The 25,100-nt window shown below is 38.2% G+C and overlaps 1 protein-coding gene across 5 annotated transcripts in view; it reads left to right on the top strand.

Annotated features, from left to right (window-relative positions):
• The window catches only part of fwd (phosphatidylinositol 4-kinase beta fwd), an 80,510-nt gene that overhangs the window by 43,485 nt on the left and 11,925 nt on the right, over positions 1-25,100 (top strand). For 4 of the 5 annotated variants that reach the window (XM_076174545.1, XM_076174544.1, XM_076174543.1 and 1 more), the window contains exons 2-7: positions 12,142-12,498; positions 15,251-16,396; positions 16,606-16,871; positions 18,908-19,035; positions 19,142-19,375; positions 24,859-25,093. In XM_076174545.1, coding sequence (XP_076030660.1) covers positions 12,245-12,498; positions 15,251-16,396; positions 16,606-16,871; positions 18,908-19,035; positions 19,142-19,375; positions 24,859-25,093 — 2,263 coding nt within the window. In that variant the 5' untranslated portion in view covers positions 12,142-12,244. The remainder of the gene's footprint in view (positions 1-12,141; positions 12,499-15,250; positions 16,397-16,605; positions 16,872-18,907; positions 19,036-19,141; positions 19,376-24,858; positions 25,094-25,100) is intronic. The other variant, XM_076174546.1, reaches the window with a different exon arrangement.

The following is a 25,100-nucleotide window of genomic DNA, read 5'->3' as shown; positions in this document are numbered from 1 at the left end:
CACCATATGAACTGCCCAGAGATAAAGGAAATAGGGGGGTTGTGTTATGTAACAGATAATGCATAAATTGTCTAGCAGTGAATATTTGTTGTCTGAAGCAGAATCATCCATATCCTCACTGCAGTTACTACTAAATACTTCACTGTTGTCAATGTGTGTGTGTAAATTTGAAGGAAATCTACTTGATAGTGCAGTGCAAATAATTGCCGTGTTGCCTGTTGTTATATTGATCCATGACATTTTAAGGCTGCCAGAATTGTTTTTGTTGTACAGCATCACCTTTTTGTTCAAGGATTTATTTATTTTATTGTATTTATTTATTTATGTATTTTTTTTTTTTTTTTTTTTTTTTTTTTTTTTTTTTTTTTTGTGGGGACTTTCACTGAATGTTAAATCAATGGTAAACCCCATCACTTCAGTAAGTCAGTCTTCAATTATCATACATCATTTTAGATTCATGAATGGCCAGCTTGTGTTACATCAACTCTTGAGCTTCTCTTGGAATTCATGCATTTATGTGGTAAATGAATTTCTTCACATCCTTCAGATGTTCAGGACCTCCCTTCTCAGATTAACAGATTTTCTCTATCAAATTTGTCCTTCAGTGACCTAAACACTGCAATCAAGTCCCCTGTGTTCAATCCTTCAATAATGGTAGGGCCAGTGCTTCCGGTTTCTCCTTGTATGACTTATCTGCAAGGTTGGAAATCATTTTGGTTCAACAGGCCTGTGCAGATGGGGGTGGTGCTGGTGGTGCCCGAGCACCTGCCCCTTTGCCCTGTGCCCCAAAAGTGCCCTTCACAAAAATACATATAAATGAATTATTTCTCACAGGCTTTTTCCATTTTCTTACCATTCAGAAATTAAAATGTGGAAAATTGTATTACGCCCTACCAGATAGTCGCCAAATACAAATAATACAAAAGAGTGAAGTGCCCAATTTCCAGCCCAAAGCACCTGCCCCTTGCAATGTCTGTGCATATTGCTGTGGTTCAAGTAGTCATGTTCTTTTGATCTTTTGTATTTAACTTTGTGTGGGGATCATATCACTGTTGCACATTCCAGTCTTGGACTAAGTGGGGTCTCAATGATTTTCATAATCTCTTCATCCATGTAGTGAAAGGCCACCTGTATGTTCTTAAAAAATTTGTACATCCACACCATAGCCTTACTGATGTGGATGTTCAGTGACAGGTCGTCCCTTATTAACTCTCAAAGCTCTTTCTTTTCTTTTGCCTTTGCAATCAACTCATTTCCCATAGAGTAATTTAACAATGATCTTTTTGAGCTAGTACCCATTTCCAGTACTTTCCATTTTTGCCATTGACATTCATTTTCCACTCCTGGGTCCAAGTTTATGCCAGTATGGTATCAAAATTTGCAACAACCTACAGTTCTCATCATCTGTCATTCTTCCCATGGTTTTTGCATGATCTAGCTTGTACCTTTCATTGTGTCATTTATGGACTTCTGGTCCCTGCCCTCCATCCTGATATCTTGTCTCTCACTTTTGGCCTCATTTACACTTTAGGAAATGTCTCATCCATATAAGAATATCTCTTTAAATTTTTCCATATATTCCAGTTTCCATAATAGACTGTGAGGGACATTGTCAAAAGCCATCTCACAAGCTAGGTATTGTACACACAATCCACTCAACCCTCTCTCGCAACACATCTATCTTTCTTGAGTAAATATTTAAAAGTTTTGACACACATAATCGTCTGGATGTAAAAATATATTGATTGTAAAATTGTTAATAATTTTCAATGTATTGCACCTACAGAATTTTCACTTTTTTCCACATAATTTCACAGATATAGGTCAGGGACACTGGTCAATAGTTCAGTGGTAAATGTATGCTTCCTTCTTTATGGATTGGTACTACATTTGCCCACTTCCAATCCTACATCACTACTTTTAGTGAACACACAATTGGAGTGAATCTCGTCTATCAACTGTTCTTTGTATTCTTTAAGTATCGAGTTTGTAATAACATCAGTCCCAGGTGTTTTTCTTGCATGTAGGGGTTCCAAGAACTTTTCCTTCGCTTCAATGTTTATATCCTCTAACCTACGTTTATTGCACACGTTTCTGTCCTTCACAAAATCATTCTCATTAGTGAAAACGGATTGAAAACTTGCATTCATTACTTCAGCTCAAGCTAATGCTTCCTCAAAAACTTATCTACTCTTAATTTTGAGATTCCTTCTCCGTTGCTCAGTTTACCATTAATGAAGTTAAAGAATGGTTTTGGATGATCCTTGCATTTATCAATGAAACCCTTTTCAACAAGAAAATAAACCTACTAAAATCAGTTGTGAGCATGTGCTTTTGGGTAACAAAGTAAAATAGTTTACAAACAGCTCATAAGAACCATATGCAGCTATGCTTCCATAGCTTGGTTCCCAGCAACCAAGAAAAAGACACAGCTACAATACAAACTACAAAATAATGCATTTAAAATAGTAACAAGAAAACCACCTCAATAGAACACCTGCACTCATAAACCAAAAACCTCCCCATGGGATATATGAAAACAATAGGAACACTGATCTATACTAGACCCCTCAGACATACTTGTCCCAAGACTTTAACAAATAAATGCACCAGCAGCATACTATTCAAACATAGACAACACTGCCACATGTACCAAAATATATCCACTAATGCATATTCAAATTGTTAAACTGTTCAAGACAGACCACCAAATTCAGTGCTCCACCCGTTCCTCACCCCACCTACCTGACGTCAGTCCCACAGGAAAATTCCTCCTCAGAGAAACAAGAATCATAGGGTACCATCCACCACTGGAACAGTACCAGTACACAATAGGTTTGGCCACAAAATCTAATCGTCCCAAATGCAGCCATCACACAGAAGGCATTGACCACCTTATACTACACTGCCTCATACTAAGTATTCCTAGATAACACAATATTTATTCCTTGATTGACATGTGGGCCTACAAGAGAAACACAAGGCAATAGATTTGTTGATTAATCAAAGTTCTTTTCTGCCCCTCTTTGAGTTCTTTTGCAGTCATTTCTAACCTGTTTGTATTCTCACTTAGCTCTGTTAGTGTAGGACTGTTTGTATGTCACCAGTTTATAGTGGTAAGATGAGGGTGAATATTTACTGGTTGTCACCTCTTTTTATGTTGAAATATGGAGGAAATAAAGTTAGTTTATAGAGATCTTTGACCCAATCTGGAAGCAAAATGTCATCTTTGCACCTGCATTTGGATATTAGGTGTGTTTATGGGTTTTTGGGTCAGGAGTGTAGTATGCATACATAGTGGTCCAGTCTGTTCCCCCACTCCTCCTATGCTAAACAAAACAAAAGTTTAATTACCTTAGGAAGTACAAGGGATTGGTGGTAATTTGTATGCCTGTGTTTAGCACAAGAGACATGGGGGTATACAACAATACTGCTTCCTCCCATGCTAAATATGGCAAAATTGAAATTTGAATGCTCTAGGGCTTCACACATTGTTTCAGGACTGGACCTATGATTCCTCTGTCAGCCTTGCATTTTCTCCACCTTTTCACATTAGCTGACAACTGGCAGCTATTCCTTCTCGCTATTACTATAAGCCAGTGATGTAGAAACAATCCTACACTGAAAATCCATGTGAACAAGTTACATAAACACGGCAAAGGAAACATGGACTGGAAGTGAAGCGTTTATTCTTGACGTCAATAGACAAAATGTCAGGAATAAACGCTTTACTTCCAGTCCATGTTTCCTTTGCTGTGTTTATGCAACCCTGCACTTTTACAACACAATGTAAATACAAGGAGCTAAGATATGGAGGGAAAGGTAGTTGCAGTGGGAAATGCTAAGAAAATGAGTGATGAATGTGAAAAATGGAGGAAAAATAAGGAAACTTTAGATGAAAGCAGTTAAGATGACAATAGCAGGTAAGGCACCTGGGTTAGATGGGTGTCATGCAGGGTATCTAAAAAAGGGAGGTACAATGGTGATGGACTGGCTGGTGAGGTTTTTCAGTGTTTGTCTAAAAGAGGGTAGAGTTTCAGAGAACTGGAGGAGTGCCAGTATATGTGTATAGTTCCGCTTTACAAGGGCAAAGGGGACAAATGTGAGTGTAGTAGTTTCAGAGGGATCAGTTTGTCAAGTGTAGTTAGGAAGGCATATGGGAGGGTTTTGATTGAAAAGATTAGGAGATGAATAGAGGGAGTAATTGGAAACTATCATCAGAGATGCTATCGAACATCATTTAGAAAGTAACTGTTTGATAAATGATAGCCAGCATGGATTCTGACAGAAACATTCTTGCGTGACTAATTTACTCGAATTCTACAACAGTCATCTCGAGTTATGACAAAAGAAACAATATAGATTTAATATATTTAGACTTTGCAAAAACTTTTGATACCATCCCCCACGAAAGACTACTTACTAAATTAGCTTCACACGGAGTAAGTGGCAGCCTATTAAGTTGGACTAGAAATTGGTTGAATGATTGAAAACAGAGAGTTGTTTTAAATGGCAAAACTTCTAGATGGAAAAATGTTACAAGTGGAGTTCCTCAGGGTTCCATTCTTGGGCCACTTTATTCATAGTATATATAAATGATATAGACCACAGACTAAAATCTATTGTCTCCAAATTTGCTGATGATACAAAATTGTGCGGGATGGCAAATGATCACTTCAATGAAGTAGATATTCAAGAAGATTTAGATAAATTACAGCAATGGTCTTAGTGGCTAATGAAATTTAACACAAGTAAATGCAAGGTTATGCACATAGGTAAGAAATAACAGTAAGTACGATTACAAGTTATTTGGAAATTCGTTAACAAAAGTGGATAGTGAGAAGGATCTAGGGGTAATTGTCAGTAACATTCTCAAATCATCTAAGCAGTGCATTTCAGCCTCTGAGAAAGCAAATAAGATTCTAGGACTGATCGCGCGATCTTTTGACTTCAAAAGCTCATCTTTCTTTAACAAGCTATATAAATCGTTAGTTCGTCCACATTTGGAATATGCAGTTTCTGTATGGTCACAGAATCTCATTAAAGACATTGACAGATTGGAAGAAGTACAAAGGAGAGTCACAAAACTGATTCCAAATATAAAAAATAAGTCATACGAAAATCAACTAAAACATATGAATCTGTTTTCCCTAAAAAAGCGTAGACTCAGAGGTGCCTTGATACAGGTATTTAAGATTCTAAAGGGGATTAACAACATCAAAAGTGACAGAATGCTTACACTGAATGAGAATCCAACAAGAAATAATGGTCTCAAACTGTCAAGAAATAAATTTAATTTGGAAGTGGATAGAAACAACTTTGCCAACCATGTAGTTAATGAATGGAATAAACTTCCTGCAGAGGCAGTGCTGTGTAGTTCAGTTTGAAGCTTTTAAGATTCATTTAGATAAACATTTGGATAAGATGCTGTAATGACTGCCATTTATTTTATATTATTTGATTATTTGTTTGTTATTATTTGTCTGTTTATTATTTGCTTGATTTCCATTTATTATTTATTTGTCAGTTTATTGTTATTTACCTGTTTGCTCATTTAACTATACCTATATACTATTTAATTAATTTATTATTTATATTATCTTTATTTTTTTTTTTTTATCATTTATATATATATATATATATTCGCATCCGACCTAGTTATGGACCAAAAGGTCTCCTGTCGGCATGCTCCGCCTTTGTAATCCTTTGTAGGAATAGTGGGTTTAGGACAGGTAGAGGTTATGTTGATCAGATTTATATATAGATACGTGATAAAACTTTAGGAAAAGGTAAAGATGTTTTCTGGTCCTTTATGAATTTGGAAAAAGCTTATGGCAGGGTAGACAGGAAGGCACTGTGGAAGGTATTACAGATATATGGGACAGGAGGAAAATTGTTAAGAGCAGTCAAAAGTTTTTACAAGAGTAGCAGAGCCTGTGTTAGAGTTAGAAGTGGAGAGAATGAGTGGTTTGAGGTGAACGTAGGACTTTGCCAGGGATGTGTCATATTACCATGGCTGTTCAATTTATACATAAATGGGGTTGTGTGAAAGGTAAATGCAAGGGTAATGGGCTAGAGATTGGAGATGGTTAAAGAAAATGGAGAAAAATGGGAGATAACACAGTTGTTGTTTGCTGACAGCACTGTGCTTGTAGCAGGATCAGAGGTGGGATTATGGAAGTTAGTGAAGGAGTTTGGGGAGGTGTTCAAAAGAAGGAAGTTGAAGATAAATGTGAGTAAAAGTAAGATGATGAGATATACAAGGGGAGAGGATGGCAGCAAATTGAAAGTGAGTATTAACCTCTTCAATACGAGTCAAATATTCTTGTGCACATTAACTGCCTGACGTACGATGATGCATCACTATACACACATTATAGAATATAAAGTTACGGCTGTTATACTCATTCTTGTTCACCCGGAATGTTTGTAACCACTGAAAAAGTTATCAAACCTCTTCACAGAACAAGATGGTCACTCAGCTACAACTACAAAATAAATATAATCAGGAAGCCGACACCAGCATTCACATATGCTCACTTGTGCTTCATGATGCCTACGTAGGCATCATCATATTCAAGGGGTTAAGGGAGAGAAACTAGAGGAAGTAGATAGCTTTAGATACTTGGGGGCAAATGTGGTAGGAAAGGGAGTGGAGGTAGAATGTAGATTGAAATAGACATTTGGGAATGAATGCTAAGGGGAGATTGTATGAAGGGGTGATTGTGCCAACAACACTATATGGGGCAGAAACATGGAACCTAAAAGGGGAAGAGTTTAAATGTGTTTTAGATGAAATGCCCAAGAAGTATGGTAGGGGTTACTAGGCTGGGTAGTGTGAGAAACAAAGGTGAGGAGGAGAGTGGGGTTGAAATTGGGAAATAGGGTTGATGAAAGAGTATTAGAATGGTTTGGACACATGGAAAGAATGAGTCTGTTGAGGAAGGATGGGAGAAGACAAGATAGAGGTGAGTGGAGAATGGTTGTGTATGGATGATGCTGGGATACATGGAAAGGGGTGGGTGGGGGATGGGTGGTGAGGGAGTATGTTTGAATGATATTTTGACTTATCCCAAAGGGATTTCTCCCCATCTTCTCTTTTTGCATGAGAAGACAGAGAAGGAGGCTTGCCAGTTAAATGAAGCAGCCTTGCTGTGTCTTGCTGCATTACTTCTGATCCAGGGGAGTGGGCAAGATGCAGGGATGGCCCGTCATCTAAGAGGCAAGAAAAGAGAGGGAGGGAGGGGTGGTGAATGGGAGTGGAATATGTGGGGATGAAATGGGTGGGAGTGGTTTTATGCCCTTGGCTTTTGCTACCACCCTGGTAAGAGGGAAAGCCCTTGTTATATGTATGTACTCGTATACATGTACATTATATTGTATTTAATTTTTATTATTGTTAGTATGGGGTTGGTGTCTGTGGTGTTTTGATGAAGTATTGAATTTGAAAAGCTTGTTTTGTGATGTGGGTTTGATTGCGCGATCTTTTGATTTCAAAAGTCCATCACTCATTAACAAGCTATATAAATCGTTAGTTCGTCCACATTTGGAATATGCTGTTTCTGTATGGTCACCGAATCTCATTAAAGACATTGACAGACTGGAAAAAGTACAACGGCGAGCCACAAAACTGATTCCAAATATCAAAAATAAATCATACGAAAATCGACTTAAGCACATGAATCTGTTTTCCCTAAAAAAGCGTAGACTCAGAGGTGACTTGATACAGGTCTTTAAGATTTTAAAGGGAATTGACAACATCAAAAGTGACAAAATTTTCACATTGAATGAGAATCAGACAAGAAACAATGGTCTCAAACTGTCCGGAAATAGATTCAATTTGGAAGTAGGTAGAAACAACTTTGCCAACCGTGTAGTTAATGAATGGAATAAACTTCCTGCACAGGTAGTGCAATGTAGTTCAGTTCGAAGCTTTAAGAATCATTTAGATAAATACCTAAGTAAGATGCTGTAATTATTATAATTTATGTTATATTATTTGTTTTTGTTTTGTTATAATTTGTCTGTCTGATGTTCATTTATTATTAGTTATATGTCAATTTATTATCATTTACTATTTACCTGTTTGTTTGTTATTCAACTATACCAATGCATTTATTTATGTATTTTAATTGTTATTTACATTGTTATAGTTTTAATTTATTATTAATATGATTTTTTTTTTTTTTTTTTTGCATCCGACCTAGATATGGATCAAAAGGTCTCCTGTCGGCATGCTTTGCCTTTGTAATCCTTTGTAATCCTTTGAATGTGCTGATATGTGTATGTATTTTGGGATACAAGTGAAAGCTTGTCTCTATTTAAGTAGTATGCTGCTACTTCTGCCTTTTATTTTGTGAAGCTGGTTGTGCTAACAGAACTGTATGCACTGTATCTTATCATTTTCATATGATCTTCAGTGGTGAGAATTTTAGTTTCTGTTCCTAGTGTTCTGTCGGGCTAGTTTTGGTGTATCCAGTTATTCCTCTCAACACTTTATAAAGTTTGTAAAGTGTCTTATTTTAGTTTTGTTGACTGGAGAACCATAATGTGGAAGTGGAGTTGAATGTAGTTCTTACAAATTGTTTGTAGACAAAAATTAGTTTTCTTCTGTTGTCCAAAGCCCGTGCTTGTGAGTAATTTTAGTATGATTGTTTTTGTTGATGGTTTTCACTGTCAGATCTTTGGCATGTGGGGTGGAAGGTGAAGACCTTTTGATATCACTGTGTATATATATATATATATATATATATATATATTTTTTTTTTTTTTTTTTTTTTTTTTTTTTTCCCCTTTCTTTTTCCACTTGTATGGAGGGAGTAGTGTTGCTGATGATTTCCGGAGTAATGCTCTTATGTTATTTCTAAGATATCCTAGTTTGCCTAAGTAGGCTTCGGTGTTCTTAGCTGTAGTATTGATGCTGCAAAAAAAAAAAAAAAATTGGTAGATGTGTATCTAAAATACCCGATTTCACCTAAGCTCAGTTCAATGGACTATGTCAGGAACTTCAGCTTATAGGCTGGGAGGCAAAATTAAGCAAAAGGCTTGTAGATGAGATGTGGGAAATATTTCAAAATACAATTACAAAGATGATTTGTACTTACATCCCATTTAAGGACGGATGACCAGCAAATCAGACTCGCCCAAAATGGCTTGACAAAGAAACTGAAAAAAATATTGCTAGAAAGAGACAGGCTTATAAGAAATACAAGTGCTATGGTGCACCTAACGACTGTCAAAGTTGTGTGATGATACAGAAGGATTAAAGAAAGTGACAATGCAACATGAGTATCGTTGATAAATCCAAAAAGAATTCCAAAGAATTCTATAGTTGCATTAGAGATAAGAAACTTATAGGAATTACATTGGCCCACTATTATCTGCTGATAGTCAACTTGAATATTCAAATAAAGAAATGTATGATATTTTGAACAATTCTTTTAGCTTGGTATTCATAAATGAGACACCTCACATTGAAATCCTAACTGAAGCCTATGGTATGTCTAGGGGTAAAGAAAAATTAAAAGCTTAAAGTTAATAAAATACCAGTGCCTGATGGATGACATCCAAAAATCTTAAAGGAAATAAAAGATGCGACTGTTGTTTCCTTAGAAATTATTATGAAAAAAAAATCATATATGGAAATGTCCCAAGAGAATGGTAGTTAACATTACCCCATATTCAAAAAGGGTGACAAAAAAAAAGCCAATGAACTACAGGCCTATAAGTTTAACTTCAGTTGTTGGAAAAATGGTGGAAACAATTATCAGAAATGCTATTGAACACCTTTTAGAAAGTAACTGTTTAATAAATGACAGCATGGATTCAGACAGAAATCCTGCATAACTAACCTACTCGAAATCTACAATACAGTGATCTCAAATTATGTCAAAAGAAACAATATAGATTTAATATATCTGGACTTTGATAAGGCTTTTGATATTTGCTTAATTAGTTTCACACAGAATGAGTGGTAGCTTATTAAGCTGGACCAGTAATTGGTTAAATGATTGTAAACAGAGTTGTTCAAAATGGCAAAACTTCTAGATGGAGAAATGTTACAAGTGGAGTCCCTCAGGGTTCTGTACTTGGGTCTCTTCCATTCATAGTACTTTATAAATGATAAAGACCATGAAATTTGTCTTCAAATTAGCTGATGATTCAAAACTGTGCGGAATGGCAAATGATCACTTAAATCAATTAGATATTCAAGAAGATCTAGATAAACTACAGCAGTGATCTGAAAAGTGGCTAATGAAATTTAACACAAGTAAATGTCAAGTTATGCACATAGGTAAAGATAACAAGTACAATTACAAGTTATTTGGAAAGTCATTGATATAAGTGGATGATAAGTATCTGGGCATAATTATCAATGATGAGCTCAAATCATCTAAGCAGTGTATTTCTGCCACGGAAGGCAAATAAGATTCTAGGACTGCGTGATCTTTGTATTTTAAAAGTCTCTCTGTCATTAACAAGTTATGTAAATCATTAGTTAATCCACATTTGGAATATGCTGTATCTGCATGGTCGCTGAATTTCGTTTAAAGGCATTGACAGATTGGAAAGAAATATAACAGTGTGCCACAAAGCTGATTCCAAATATCAGAAACAAATATGAAAATCAACAAAAACATATGAATCTATATTCCTTTAAAAAGCATAGACTCGGGTGATTTGATGTAGGTCTTTAAGATTGTAAAGGAAATTAAGAACATCAAAAATGACAAAATTTTCACACAGCATGTGAATCGGACAAGAAATAATGGTCTCAGACTGTAAGGAAGTAGATTTAATTTGGAAGTGGGTAGACCCAACTTTGCCAACCATGAAGTAAATGAATGGAATAATCTTCCTACAAAGGCAGTGCAATGTAGTACAGTTCGAAGTTTTAAGATTCATTGAGATAAACACCTAAGAAATATTTTGTAATGTCTGCCTTTTTTGGTTATTATTATCTATATTTTTTATTATTTATGTCTTGTTTATTATGATTTATTATTATTTTTCTGTTATATGTTGTTATTCAATTTATTCATTTATCTATTTATTTGTTTATTTATTTTCCCTCATCCAACCTAGTTATGGACCAAAAGGTCTCCTATCAGCATGCTCTTCCTTAGTAATCCTTTGTTGTAATCAGTAGGTAGTCTGCATAGGTGAGTGCAGTGGGGTTATGTTGTGGATGTGTATTGGGAGATTGTAAAGAGGTTAAATAGCATAGATTAGAGTATTGCTCCTAGTAGGACTCCATTGTACAATGTTTTGTCCGGGATATTTGGTTATTTTGGGTTACTGCACTGCTACCTGCTGAAAAGTCAACTATTTTGTTCTGGAAACTTTGTTGAATGTCTTATTTATGTCTCTAGCTACCATAACAATTCTTACTGATGGAAATGGAGGAAATTAGGAAGAAATACATCAGTGATTTATTCAGTGAGAAGAGAATGTTTCAAAGCAGAAAGGTTTTGGTAATGTTTGTTATGGCTAGTTTTTACCACCAAACACGTAAGCAAGATTGTGGGCAAGACATAAGGCTATACAGGGTGGTGATAGATATAAGAGTAGCTTTTCATTGCATGGATGGAGAGATGACAATATTGTGGTGTTCAGGCAATGATGTCACTAAATAAAACTGATGGAGATCTCATGGTTTAGGATAGGAGGGATCATGAGTTCTTGGGAACAATTTGATGAGGAAATAGAAGTACACATCAGATATAATATATATATATATGTGTGTGTGTGTGTATATATATATATATATATATTTTTTTTTTTTTTTTTTTTTTTTTTTACTATGTCAATTCATGGGATAGCCTAAAAGAAAATGTAATCTAGTCTAAAATCATTAATGAAATTAAAGCCAAGTTTGATTGCTGGAGAAAAAGAATGGACCTCACAAGCTTCACTTCTTTTGTATATGTTGCAAGTTGGTATGTGTGTGTACATTTGGGTAACTGCATCTTTCACAAGGATGTGCAGTGTACTGGTTTACAAGAATTAATTTTTGCCTATACCGATAGTGGCCTTTTAGGGGATCATCTTGACCATGTGATTTTAAGATTTGGATGATCACATATATCATTATGGAAAAGAATAGTTGATTAATTAGTACTATTACTTTTCCTTCTACAGGGTGTGTGATGCAACGACATGTTGGGGTGGATGCATAGAAGAGGGTATCTGTACCCAATGCTAGGTACTTTCCCTTGTATTGGTTTGGCTCCCGCCATTCACTATGGCGTCACGGCAGCCTTCCTCTTCTCTTTCATCTCCGGGTCCTCTGAACCCTCGTTCCCTTGAGGACCAGCAGGACGGAGCCTGTCATCACTTGCCACACCAAAGCCCACCAGCGGGGACAGCATTATCTTCTTGTTCTCGTCTTGAAGTAGCAACTGTTCATGGAAAACGGCACCCACCACTCTCAGGAGGAGGACATGCCCCTAGGAAGACCAGATCAACCCACCAGCGAAACTTCAGCCTTGATTTTAGGTATTTTCATTTGTCCAGTAGTATAGCTTTATAGTATCGTCCAGTAGTATAGCTTTATAGTATTGAACAAAGAGGAACAATGAAGAAATTATGTAATTATTGCTACTGAACACTGGTACCCAAGAACACATCCATTAAAGAAAAATGTGCACACACACACATTATTGTGTGCAAAAACCATACAAGAATTTAATAACAAACTAGATGCTGAGAGATACAATTACAGGTCACTACCAGCATAAGGAATTACAGGTCACTGCCAGCATAACTCCCTTTCTTGTATAATACAACTAGGTAAATACACACACACACACATACAAGGAGACACCACTAAATTATAGGCCTGTATCACTAACTAGCACAACAGTTAAATTGTGTGAAAGGATTGTGAAAGATCAGTGTACCAATGATCTTGAAGAGAAGAACATTCTGACAGACAGTAAGTTTGGTTTCAGATATAGAAGGTCACGTGTGTCAAACCTTTTAAGTTTTTACTTGAGTGATTGATGCACTGCAAGAGAGAGAGGACCAGGTAGACTGTATGTACCTCGACCTAGAGAAGGCATTTGATAAAGTACCTCGCAGTCAACATATGTGAATTGGACCATATTGGAGGACTGAATAGTAAACTACTGTAATGGATGAAAGACTTTTTGAAGGAATGACACATGAGGACAAAGGATAAGGGGTCAAGTTGGAGAGCAGTAGCAAGCATAGTTTCACAATGTTCAGTGTTTGTACCAATAATGTTTCTTGTGTATGTCAATGACATGATGAAAGGAACAACAAGCTATGCCAGCATGTTTGTAGATGATACAAAAATCATGAAAAGTGTTGATAAAAGACAACCTGTCACCTGATAGACATACCAGCATGGTTGTGGGAGAGACATACAGACTACTGCAGAAGATTGAAGTGGTGTTCCACTATGTGGATGAAGAGATAATGAAAAGACTCGTAGAAACCCTGATACATCCAAGACTGGAATAAGCATCAGTGGTACGGTCCCCACACAGAGTGAAGAATATAAGCAAGATTGAGAGAATACAAAGGGCAGCAACCAAATTGGTCCCCAGCCTGGCAGATAAACCATATGAGAGACTAAAAGTACTGGGTCTACCAACTTTGAAAGATCAAAGGGAAAGAGGTGATATGATAACAGTATTCAGGCCACTGCGTTGACAGAAGAGGTCTTCAGATTAAAGATAGGAAGGATTTAAGAGGTCACGGGAGTAGATTAAGGAAGACCACATGTCGAAAGGTTTCGAAGAAAGATTTCCATATAGGTGCATGAATATGTGGAACAGCTTAAAAGGTGAAATAGTCCAAGCTCAACAATACAAGAGTTCAAATCAAATTATGATAATTAGAAATCAAGGATATAGATTGAGTTTGGACTGTACATGTATTTGAATCAAGGTATGTTAGAAAATTAGAGAATAGGAGATGGGACCCAACGAGCATTGTACCTTTCCTGTATACTACAACTAGGTAAATATTTACAAAAATTTTTATCTTGAAGGAAATCATTCATGAGAGATGTAAGAATCATATTAACCTGGCTTCAAACAGGCCACCACCCAGCCCTGAAATGGTATTAACACAAAATGGGTTTGGTAATAAACATCATCTGCACTATCCATTTGACCCAAAACATTGTTACTATGCCACAAACATAACTTGGACAAGAATACAAAATGTCTCTCTGGGATGGCTTCAGTTCAATCAAAGTGGCCACTAGATAACTTGGGGATGGACAAGAATACAAAATTTCTCTCTGGAATGGCTTTGGTTCAATCAAAGTGGCAACTGGATAACTTGGGGCTGTGGGTTTCCTGCAAGTGAGAACTGAAGTAACTAGTTCTGTTTTAGTGTTACTGCTTTATTGATTTACTTATTAGGTTTTAATTTATCCAAGACCATTCATAAATATGGAATGCTGCTCTTTGAACTTTGTCAAGTTGTTTGTGTGAGTACCACACTACTGCAGTCTGGGATCAAAAAGGTTTTGATGAGTTTATCCTCATATCCTTGCCCATGTAATGGAATGCCAATGTGCTGCTTATGCATGCACTGAGATGACATTTATGTCCAAACTCACTAAAATGTGGTATAACAGTTGTCATACAGGCAGAAATTAAGGATGTGCAAGGCACCTTTAAAGAGATTCAGTCATGAATTGGGCCCTACAGTGTGTTTTAATCTTGGATGGGGCTTTTATACTTACATACAAGAGTTGATGAAATACATAACCAAGTATACACTACAGCCACAAAATACTCGTTTCTCATCTCCCTCCCAAGCCATCTGTTTCTGTCATATCCACCTTCCAGAGTTCATTCTGGAACTATACCACTTTGCTAGAACTGCAAACATTGCTAGTTTACCTCTTGATCTTTCCACACTTGCAGTTGGTGTTGGAGTGTGAGGGTATTGTGGAGTTGGGAGGAACATGGGTATGTGTGGGAATCAAATGGTAAATAAATTCTTCATGTTAGACATTCATGTTATGAGGTCCTAATGGTTAAGATTTAAACTCCCCCATGAAGTCATAGTTAGCTCTACAAAATCTGCTGCCCTTATCAAGAGTAGAATTATAGGTGACTTTAGAAAAGGCTACTGACATTTTGTGCTAATAAATAATGAAGCCACTGATACGGTGGATAGCCGTAGGAAGGATGAAATGTCATGTGATTTATATGGAAAGATGACCAGACCTAAAAATTTTCTGACTTTTTGTTTAATATTGCAGGTCTATGGGAATTGTACTACCTCCACTACCACCATCGAGTTATAGTGGATCTCATCAGCGTAACCGAAGTTTAGATTCTGTTTTACAGCGAATACCTGAGGTTGAGGGGAATGAAACTCCAATCAGTCCCCCTACCACCATCCCAGTCCTGAAGCCAAGCTTGTCATTTACCTTTTCTGATGCTCCAAGCTTCAAATTACAAGACCGTGATCCAAGCAGAAACACTTCCGAGTACCCAGTGGTGGTCAAACGTGACACAGCTCACAATGGCCAGGCCAGCCTGGGCTCGGATGACTCGGGTATCTGCAGCTATGAAAGTGAAACAAGAGAACCTAGTACAGAACGAGCATGTAGTGCTGATTGGCTTGACTCTCACTCCCTTAACTCAGACTTTGATGTGAAAAGTGTGTATTCGGAAACATTAGACATGGAACCCAACATGGAGGGGTCACACCACAACGAAATGGATAATACAAGTGAAAGTGGAGATGCGTGTGATCAGACAATAGTGGAAGATCCAACAGACACTACAGATGTATCTCCTAGTGATACAACAGTAGTGGAAAGCATGGAATCCTCTTTGGAACATGGACTTGGTAGTGACCATAGCCAAGATGAAACTAGTACAACAGCAGCTTCAGTCAGACAAGAAAGAGACAAAGAACAGTGTGAGGAAACTGATGCATCAGCTACTTCTAAAGGTTTGAAAAATGTAACAAGTAGTGATGATTTGAGCTGCTGTAGTACTAGCAGTGGTGTCAGTTCGTCTGTGAAAAGCAAACTTTGTGAAAAACAGTCTTTACTACTTAGACTATTTGAAAGTAAGTTATTTGACATGTCCATGGCAGTATGTTATCTTTATAAGTGTAAAGAACCAGGTGTGCAACAGTATATTGGGAATCGTCTTTTTGCTATGCCAGCTGCAGACACATATTTTTTTCTACCGCAATTGGTTAACATGTATGTACAGTCATATGAGTTGGCAGAAGTACTGCATCCATTCCTGATGCACCAGTGTCGTCATGATACCACCTTTGCTTTGCAATGTGCTTGGCTCCTTGATGCCTTTTCTGTGGATACGAGCCATCAAAGGAAGAAGTCACATGGTACCAAGCTCAAGAATCTTATACTCTCTGATGAACTTAGGTAAGCACATCATTTCATTTTGTTGATTTATTTATCAGTTTATTTTATTTCTGAACTTAAATGCTGTTTTCTGCAAAGCAAGATAATTTGATTTTGGTTTTCATTTAGAATTGCCTACATTTGTACTCTTTGTGATACAGAAAAAAAAAAGTAAAGGTGTGATCACTTACCAAAGGTAACATGGGTTGATTAATTTCTTTGCTTCACAGGCCCAAGAGAGAAGGTAGCTTTGATATTGCAGAGCGCCATCAAAGATTGACCCTGTGTACTCGTATAAAAGAGCATCCCAGTCCGGGCTCAAATCCAAGCTCTCCCATCACAGAACTCCCTCCCCTTGCCTCCACCCTGTTTCCAGGTCATGCGCCTACTACGCCTGGCAGGAAATCTCACCAGAGGTCACGTTCAGATGCCACCCATGCTCTACAAAATCAGAGTTCATTAACAAGTAGAAGTCACAAAAGAACACCATCATCAGGTATAGTGCATCTAGCTCTCTTCTTCCTTAAGATTAGGAGTATGTGTGTATATTACATTATATAGTCATGTGGGCTGCTATGAAGTGGGAAAATGTATTAAGGATAATTGAGTAAATTATAAAGTGGGAATGAAAAAGTTATCAGAAATATTTATAGAGTAAATTTTTATGGGAACAGAAAAGCAATAGCCAGGCTAAAGATCTGGTACATTTGAGTGTTTTTCTAAACTGTTGAATACACTTGAGCTCTGGATACATTTTAATCAATTTGTTGCCCCAGGTCTCTTGTAGAAGACCCAAGGCCCTCAGGTAACTAGCAACAACCATTGGACAGGCCTGTAGGTCACTTGGGGAAAAAATATTGTGTTGTTTTTCTAAGGTATAGGACAGGATAGAATGAGGTGCTTGATATCCTCTGTAATGGTTGCATCCAAGGTAGTTTGATTCACTGGCCTGGGCTTGTACTTGCCTCCCTTGAGAGGTTCTGTGGGACCACATTGGTACACTTTCATTCAGGACACCATCCAACAGTATCAACAACACAGAATAGCCCTGGCCACAAAATCAAACTGCCTTAGATGGAACCACCACACAGAAGACATAGTGAATTGTGTGCCAGCCTGATGGCCTAAAAGAGACCTTGGTCAATAGATTAATTGACTAATTAGTTTTGTGATATCTGTTTAATTGTTGTACATGTATCAAAAGACCTCTTCCCCCTTATAAGGAAGGTGGCCATCCAAGGCATGCATTCGCCCTTCACACATCAACCACCCATTTATTTTCCCTTTTATCTTGGTTCTTTGTGGATAAAGGGTCCTATAGCTGAAGCTGTTTCATCACAAGTATATAGAGCCATGTCAATTTATCACTTATTTACAACTACTCTCCACTCACAACCATTGTGACATTACACAACCTTGGCACAACCCCACCTTCACTGCAGACATCTCACTCCCACCATTTCCAACCTTAGCACAACCTCTACTACTCGCATAAAAACTTTTGACTGCCATGAACAACTTTCCCCCTATCCCATATATCTGCATTGCCTCCCATAATGCCTTCCTGTCAACCCTTTCATAAGGTGTTTCCAGATCAATAAAAGCCTAAAAGACATCCTTACATTTTGTCAAAAACTTCTCCTATATGTGCTTTACTACAAAGTTTTAATTCATGTTTGCTCTATCTTCCTTAAACTCACACTTTTCTTCCTAATTAATCCAATTCCCCCATCCTTATCCATTCATTTGACACCCATATGCCTTTCCAGTTACACTCAAGAAAATAATCCTAAAACTACATTCATGTTAGTTCTCTTTTCTTTTGTAAAGCAACTATACAAACACTCCATTCCTCCTGCACATTCCCCTTGCTTAGGTACCCACCAAACAATCTCACTAGCCAATCTACAATAAGATTTCATCTCTTTGCCAGTCACCTCACATGACACCAATTCAGTCCAGGTGCCTTGACTGTTTTCATCACTTTCAGAGCTCTTTGTATATCATCTTTTCCTACAACACTGTCATTCTCTTCTCATTAGTCATTTTCTTAGCACCATTTATTGCCACATGCAATCCCTCCCTGACATCTCAATCAGAAAGAATCATGGCAACAATTATTACCATATTACTTTAGGGACTTCTTTGGTATCATCCTTTGGAGAAGTCACACAGCATTCTTTTATATTTGAAGGCACCCCCCCCCCCCACTTGTAGGAAAATGCTGAGCCACTTTAAAGTGACTACCTCTTATACCTGCTTTCCTCCTAAGCCTCGTACACTTGAAGGACACAGTCATTTCTCTTCTTGTGTTCCTGTGGCAGAGGATAAATATACTACCACCTTGTTCCCATGTGTGTGTGATTAAGTAGGACAGAGTGATGGGATCACTTTTTTCCTTAGTGAATGAAAGTATGTTTTGACTCGGCCATCCTTTTTACATGGGGGGGAAGACTAATGGTACATTGGTTCATTTGAATATTTATTAATATATATTAGAATTCATAACAAAATTATATTTCATTCAAACAGGAAGCATCAAGAACTATTTAGGGGACTTGACATCAGGGCGAGCTTTTGATAATGGATGCTGCTGCTTTGATTCAGAAGAAGCCAGATGTAACTCATTACGTGGCAAGACTGTACAGTGTGGTTGTGGGGTAAGGATTATGACATTATATGACCATAGAATTTATAATGTTTAGTGTTAAAAAGTTTGAGAAATTTTTCATATTCCTCCTAAATATTGATTTTTTTTTTTCATAGGCTCCTCGGCTTTCACCTGAGTTAGAGTTTGTACGGGCACTCATCAGTATTGGGAAGAGACTTGGGGCTCAGCCAACCAAGGAAGCTAAGACTTCGAGACTTCTTGCTGAACTATCAGTACTAAATCTTAACCTGCCAGCCAGAGTTTACCTTCCATTATGTGCACGGGAAATGCCTCACCTAATTGTGCGCATTCCACCCCAGGCTGCTGTTGTACTCAACTCTAAGGATAAGGTATGATTTCAAAATATAGTTGTAAGTAGCTGCTCTTTTCTAGGGCTGGCTCATGGGAACACTAGAATGAAGGAGACTGGAAGAGCCCATAACGCCAACACTAGGCAGTTCCATGTCTATTACTCAGCATCTATGACCTTGGCAGGTACAATGCCAGATAACCTTTAATCAATCAATCAAAAAAAAAAAATCCAGGTCCATTACCACCTATCATCCTCATCTGTAAAGCTGTCTAACTTTTTCTTAAAATAAGTTATAGTTTCAGCGCTCTCTACATGGTTACTAAGTCAGTTCCATTTGTTGACTACTGTCGGTAAATGAGTTCTTGCTTTTTTCCTTCTTAATCTAAAATTACATACATATACCAAGGCTTTTTCCCCCTTCCAAGGGAGGTAGCCAAAAAGGGAAAGGCATAAAAACACTCCCACCCATCTCATCCCTAAATACACTCCACACCCCTCCCACCCTCCCTCTCATCTGAGCACCTCCTGGATGACGGGTCATCCCTGCACCCTGCCCACCGCCCTGGGTCAGAAGCAGTGTCGCAAGACACAGCACATCCACAGCAAGGCCGCTTCATTTAATCGGCGACCCCACCTCTCCGTCCCCCCTTGCATATATGGAGAGGACGGGGAGAAATCCCTTCGGGCTGCATCAAAATTTACTCACACATACTACCCCACCCCCACCCCCCCTGCCCATTCCTCCTCATACAATCACAACATCATCCATATACAACCATTCTCCACTCACCTCTGTCTTCCGTCCTCTCCCTTCCTTCCTCAACAGACATTCCCCTCTTCCCCAAAGCCCCCTTCACCCCATCCATCCACCTCATCCTAGGACGTCCCCTCATGTTCACTCCCTCCACATCTGCCTTCCATACCTCTTTTACTAGTCTTTCTTCACTCATTCTTTCCATGTGTCCAAACCATCCTAATATTCTTTCATCAACCCTATCTCCCAAATCCTTTTTCACCCCTGTTCTCCTCCTCACCTCCTCATTTCTCACTCTATCCAGCCTAGTAACCCCCACCATACTTCTCAGACACCTCATCTCAAACACATTCAAACTCCTTCTCTTCTTCTCTTATGTTCCACGTTTCTGCCCCATACAGTGCTGTTGGCACAATCACTCCTTCATACAGTCTCCTCTTCGCATCCATTCCCAAATGTCTATTCCTCATTACACTCTTTAATCCACCAAGGCATTTACTTGCTTCTCTCAATCTACATTCTACCTCCACCTTCACTCCACCTTTTCCTGCTACACTTGCACCCAAGTATCTAAAACTATCCACTTCCTCCAGTCGCTCTCCCTTAATGTTCACTTCCAGTCTACTGCCACTTTCACCCCTTGTACATCTCATCACCTTACTTTTACCCACATTTATCTTTAGCTTTCTTCTATCACATACTCTCCCAAACTCTGCCACCAGCTTCCTCAATCCCTCCTCCGACCCTGCCACAAGCGCAGTGTCGTCCGCAAACAACAGCTGGCTCACCTCCCACTTTTCTCCATTTTCTTTAACCATCTCCAATCCCTGACCCACTACCCTAGCATTCACCTCTCGCACCACCCCATCCATGTATAAGTTGAACAGCCAGGGCGACATAACGCATCCTTGACGAAGTCCCACCTTTACTTCAAACCACTCACTCTCTCCATTTCTAATCCTGACACAAGCTCTACTACTCTCATAAAAACTAATCTAAAATTGTCCAACTTAAATCTATTACTGTAAGTCCTGTCCTGCTACCTTAATATGATGAACCTTGTCATCATCCCTCTTGTTAAAGCCCCTGATCCACTTGAACACCTCTATAGTTCACCCCACACTGTGTCTTTCTAAAGTGTGTAAATTAAGGTGTCTAAGTCTGTCCTCATAATGAATCTTGAGACCATGTATCATTTTGGTCATTCTCCTGTGTACCGATTCAAGTGAATTGATATCCATTCAATAAGACAGAGACCAAAACTGTACCTCATATTCAAGGATGTGTCTAATGACAGAAAGGGTTTGATAACTACCTCTGCACTTTTATATGTAATGGTCCTAGCAGTGAAACCTAATACTCTGTTTGCTCTGGTATTGGCACGTATGCACTGTATCCTGGATTTAAGGTCAGGACTCACTAGAACTCCCAAGTCTCTCTTGCACCTAGTTTTCTCTAAAAAGATATTATCCAAGGTATACCTGCTTGCTGGGTTGTGTAAACCTACATTTAACACACTGCACTAGAGATATTTAAGTCCATTTGCCATTCCACTGACCAAATGAACAATCTGTTTAGATATTTCTACAGTATCTTGGCATCTTCTCCTGACGTAACATCATTACTAATCTCATTATCTTAGTTGTTTATATACATAATGAACAATAAGGATCAAAAGTGAGCCCTGTGGAACTACACCAGTAACCATACCCCATTTGGATTTTACACCGCGTATGGAAGAGGATAAAGACAAATCATAATATTTCTATTTTGGTAACAGCTTTTATAACCAATATTTTGCTACCAATTGATACTTTTGGCTTATGTTATTCTAATATAACAAAATCACTTATTTCAAATGAGGAAGCCCATTTCTTATTCTTTGAAAAAATATATTGTAAACAATGAAATTTCTTGACAAATGATAATGTTCCTTCAAAGAAGATAAATTTGTAGGAGTCACCATTTTAAAAATAAATTTTATAGCTTTCCTCCTCAGTATAATATGAGATTTGTTTTAGATTTTGCAAGTGTTTTGGTCATTCTCCTGTGTACCGATTCGAGTGAATTGATATCCATTCAATAAGACAGAGACCAAAACTGTACCTCATATTCAAGGATGTGTCTAATGACAGAAAGGGTTTGATAACTACCTCTGCATTTTTATATGTAATGGTCCTAGCAGTGAAACCTAATACTCTGTTTGCTCTGGTATTGGCACGTATGCACTGTATCCTGGATTTAAGGTCAGGACTCACTAGAACTCCCAAGTCTCTCTTGCACCTAGTTTTCTCTAAAAAGATGTTATCCAAGGTATACCTGCTTGCTGGGTTGTGTAAACCTACATTTAACACACTGCACTTGAGATATTTAAGTCCATTTGCCATTCCACTGACCAAATGAACAATCTGTTTAGATGTTTCTACAGTATCTTGGCATCTTCTCCTGACGTAACATCATTACTAATCTCATTATCTTAGTTGTTTATATACATAATGAACAATAAGGATCAAAAGTGAGCCCTGTGGAACTACACCAGTAACCATACCCCATTTGGATTTTACACCGCGTATGGAAGAGGATAAAGACAAATCATAATATTTCTATTTTGGTAACAGCTTTTATAACCAATATTTTGCTACCAATTGATACTTTTGGCTTATGTTATTCTAATATAACAAAATCACTTATTTCAAATGAGGAAGCCCATTTCTTATTCTTTGAAAAAATATATTGTAAACAATGAAATTTCTTGACAAATGATAATGTTGTTCCTTCAAAGAAGATAAATTTGTAGGAGTCACCATTTTAAAAATAAATTTTATAGCTTTCCTCCTCAGTATAATATGAGATTTGTTTTATATTTTGCAAGTGTTGCAAGGGAGGAGAGAGGAAGAGTTAAAATGATTTTGAGATAAAATATCTGAGAAGTATAGTAGGGGTTACAAGGGTGGGTAGGGTGAGAAACGAAAAGGTGAGGAGGAGATCAGAGAGTGGAAATGGAGTTGGGAGATAAGATTGATGAAAGAGTGTTGGGATGGTTTGGACACATGGAAGGAAGGAATGAAAAAAGATTAGTAAAAAGTGTGGAAGGCAGAGGTGGATGGAGGGAACATGATGGGGTGACCAAGGATGAGATGGATGGATGGGGTGAAAGGGGTATTGAGCAAGAGGGGGGATGTCTTTTGAGGAAGAAAGGGAGAAGGCAGAAAATAGGGGTGAGTGGAGAATGGCTGCGTATGTGATACCGTGATGAAAAGAAGGGAGTGTGTTGGGGATGGGAACAGGTTGGGAGTGTTTGTATGTGAAAGATATTTTGATGCAGCCCAAAGGGATTTCTCCCCGTTTTCAATGTTTCTGCATGAGAGAACAGAGAGGGGGGGTTGGTCACTGATTAAATGAAAGGGCCTTGCTGTGGATGTGCTGTGTCTTGCTGCATTGCTTCTGACCCAGGGCAATGGGCAAGATGCAGGGATGACTTGTCATCCATGAGGAGCCAAGAAGCTTGAGGGAGGGGTAGTGAATGGGAGTGGAATTATGCTTTTTTACTTTGGCTACCTCCCTTGTAAGGGGGAAAGAACCCTTAGTATATATATAACAGTGCTGTTCCTAACTCAATTATAAATATTTTCCCCTCAGGTTCCCCCACTTTTCTCAAGGTTTAACACACACACACACTGATCTACTTGGTGTTATTTTCATCCATGTACATAACTTTTATTTTCTATTTATATGGCATGGTTGTGTATGGATGATGGTGTGATGCATGGGAGTGGGTGGGGGATGGGGGTGTGAGGGAGTACGTGTGAATGATATTCTGATGCAGCTCAAAGGGATTTCTCCCCGTCTTCCCCTTTTTCTGCACGAGGGGATGGAAAGGGGGGATCACCAAACAAATGAAATGGCCCTGCTATGGATGTGTTTCTTGCTGCATTGCTTCTGACCCAGGGGAGTGGGCAAGATGCAGAGATGACCCATCATACAGGAGGAGCCAAGAAAAGAGGAAAGGAGGATTGGTGAATGTGAGTGGAGTAAGTGGGAGTGAAATGGGTGGGAATGGATTAATGCATTGACTTTAGCTACCTTCCTGGTAAGGGGGAAAAGCCCTTGATATATGTATGTGGGATCACATGAAGAATCATCACCCCAGACTTCGACAGGGTGACAATTCTTCATGTGGACTATCCTAGGGTGACAATTCTTCCTGTGGGCCATCCTGAGTTTATGATTCTTCATTTGTACAAGTTGATGACAATAATCATAACCTTCATTCAACCTAACCTAATCTAACTTAACCTAACATAACCTAACTGAACCTAACCTAATCTTTATTCCACTGTTGATATTCGGCGTATGGGGTGACAGTTCTTCAGGTGGGATCGCATGGAGTAACGATTCTTCATGTGGGTGTTCTGGGGAGACAATTCTTTATGTGCCCCTGTATGTGTATACCAAGGGCTTCTTTCCCCTTTATAAAGGAGGTAGCCAAGTCAAAGTCACACATCCACTCCCATCCATCACCCCATGTTGCTTGCTCATCTTAGTAAGATGAGTGTAACTTTTATTTCACTCGAGTTAAATGTCATTAGCCACTTTTCAGACAATTGTTGTAGTTTATCTAAATCATCTTGAATATTCAGTTGATTCAAATTTTCATTTGCTATTCTGCACAGCTTTGTATCATTAGCAAATTTAGAGCTAGTGAATTTCAGTCCATAGTCTGTATAGTTTTTATATACTATGCCAAGTAATTTTTGTTTTTCCAGGCTCCATATATTATATATGTTGAAGTATTGGAAGTGAATAACATCAATACAGCACCTATACCGGCCAAGCTCATCAACACACTAAGACATACTCGTTCAGAAGAGAACTTAATTGATTCCAACTCCTCCTCGCAACCTGATTTGACCACTTTAACCATCACCAATACTAACAGCAGCATTGTAGGATCCACATCATCAATACCTTCATCACTCAGTTCACCACATCTCACTTCAGGTATGAA

Source organism: Oratosquilla oratoria, chromosome 36 (assembly GCF_046742065.1).
Source record: "Oratosquilla oratoria isolate Oo_2021 chromosome 36, ASM4674206v1, whole genome shotgun sequence".
NCBI lineage: Eukaryota > Metazoa > Arthropoda > Malacostraca > Stomatopoda > Squillidae > Oratosquilla > Oratosquilla oratoria.
The sequence above is the reverse complement of the archived record's forward strand: the minus strand, read 5'-3'. Positions and strand labels throughout refer to the sequence as shown.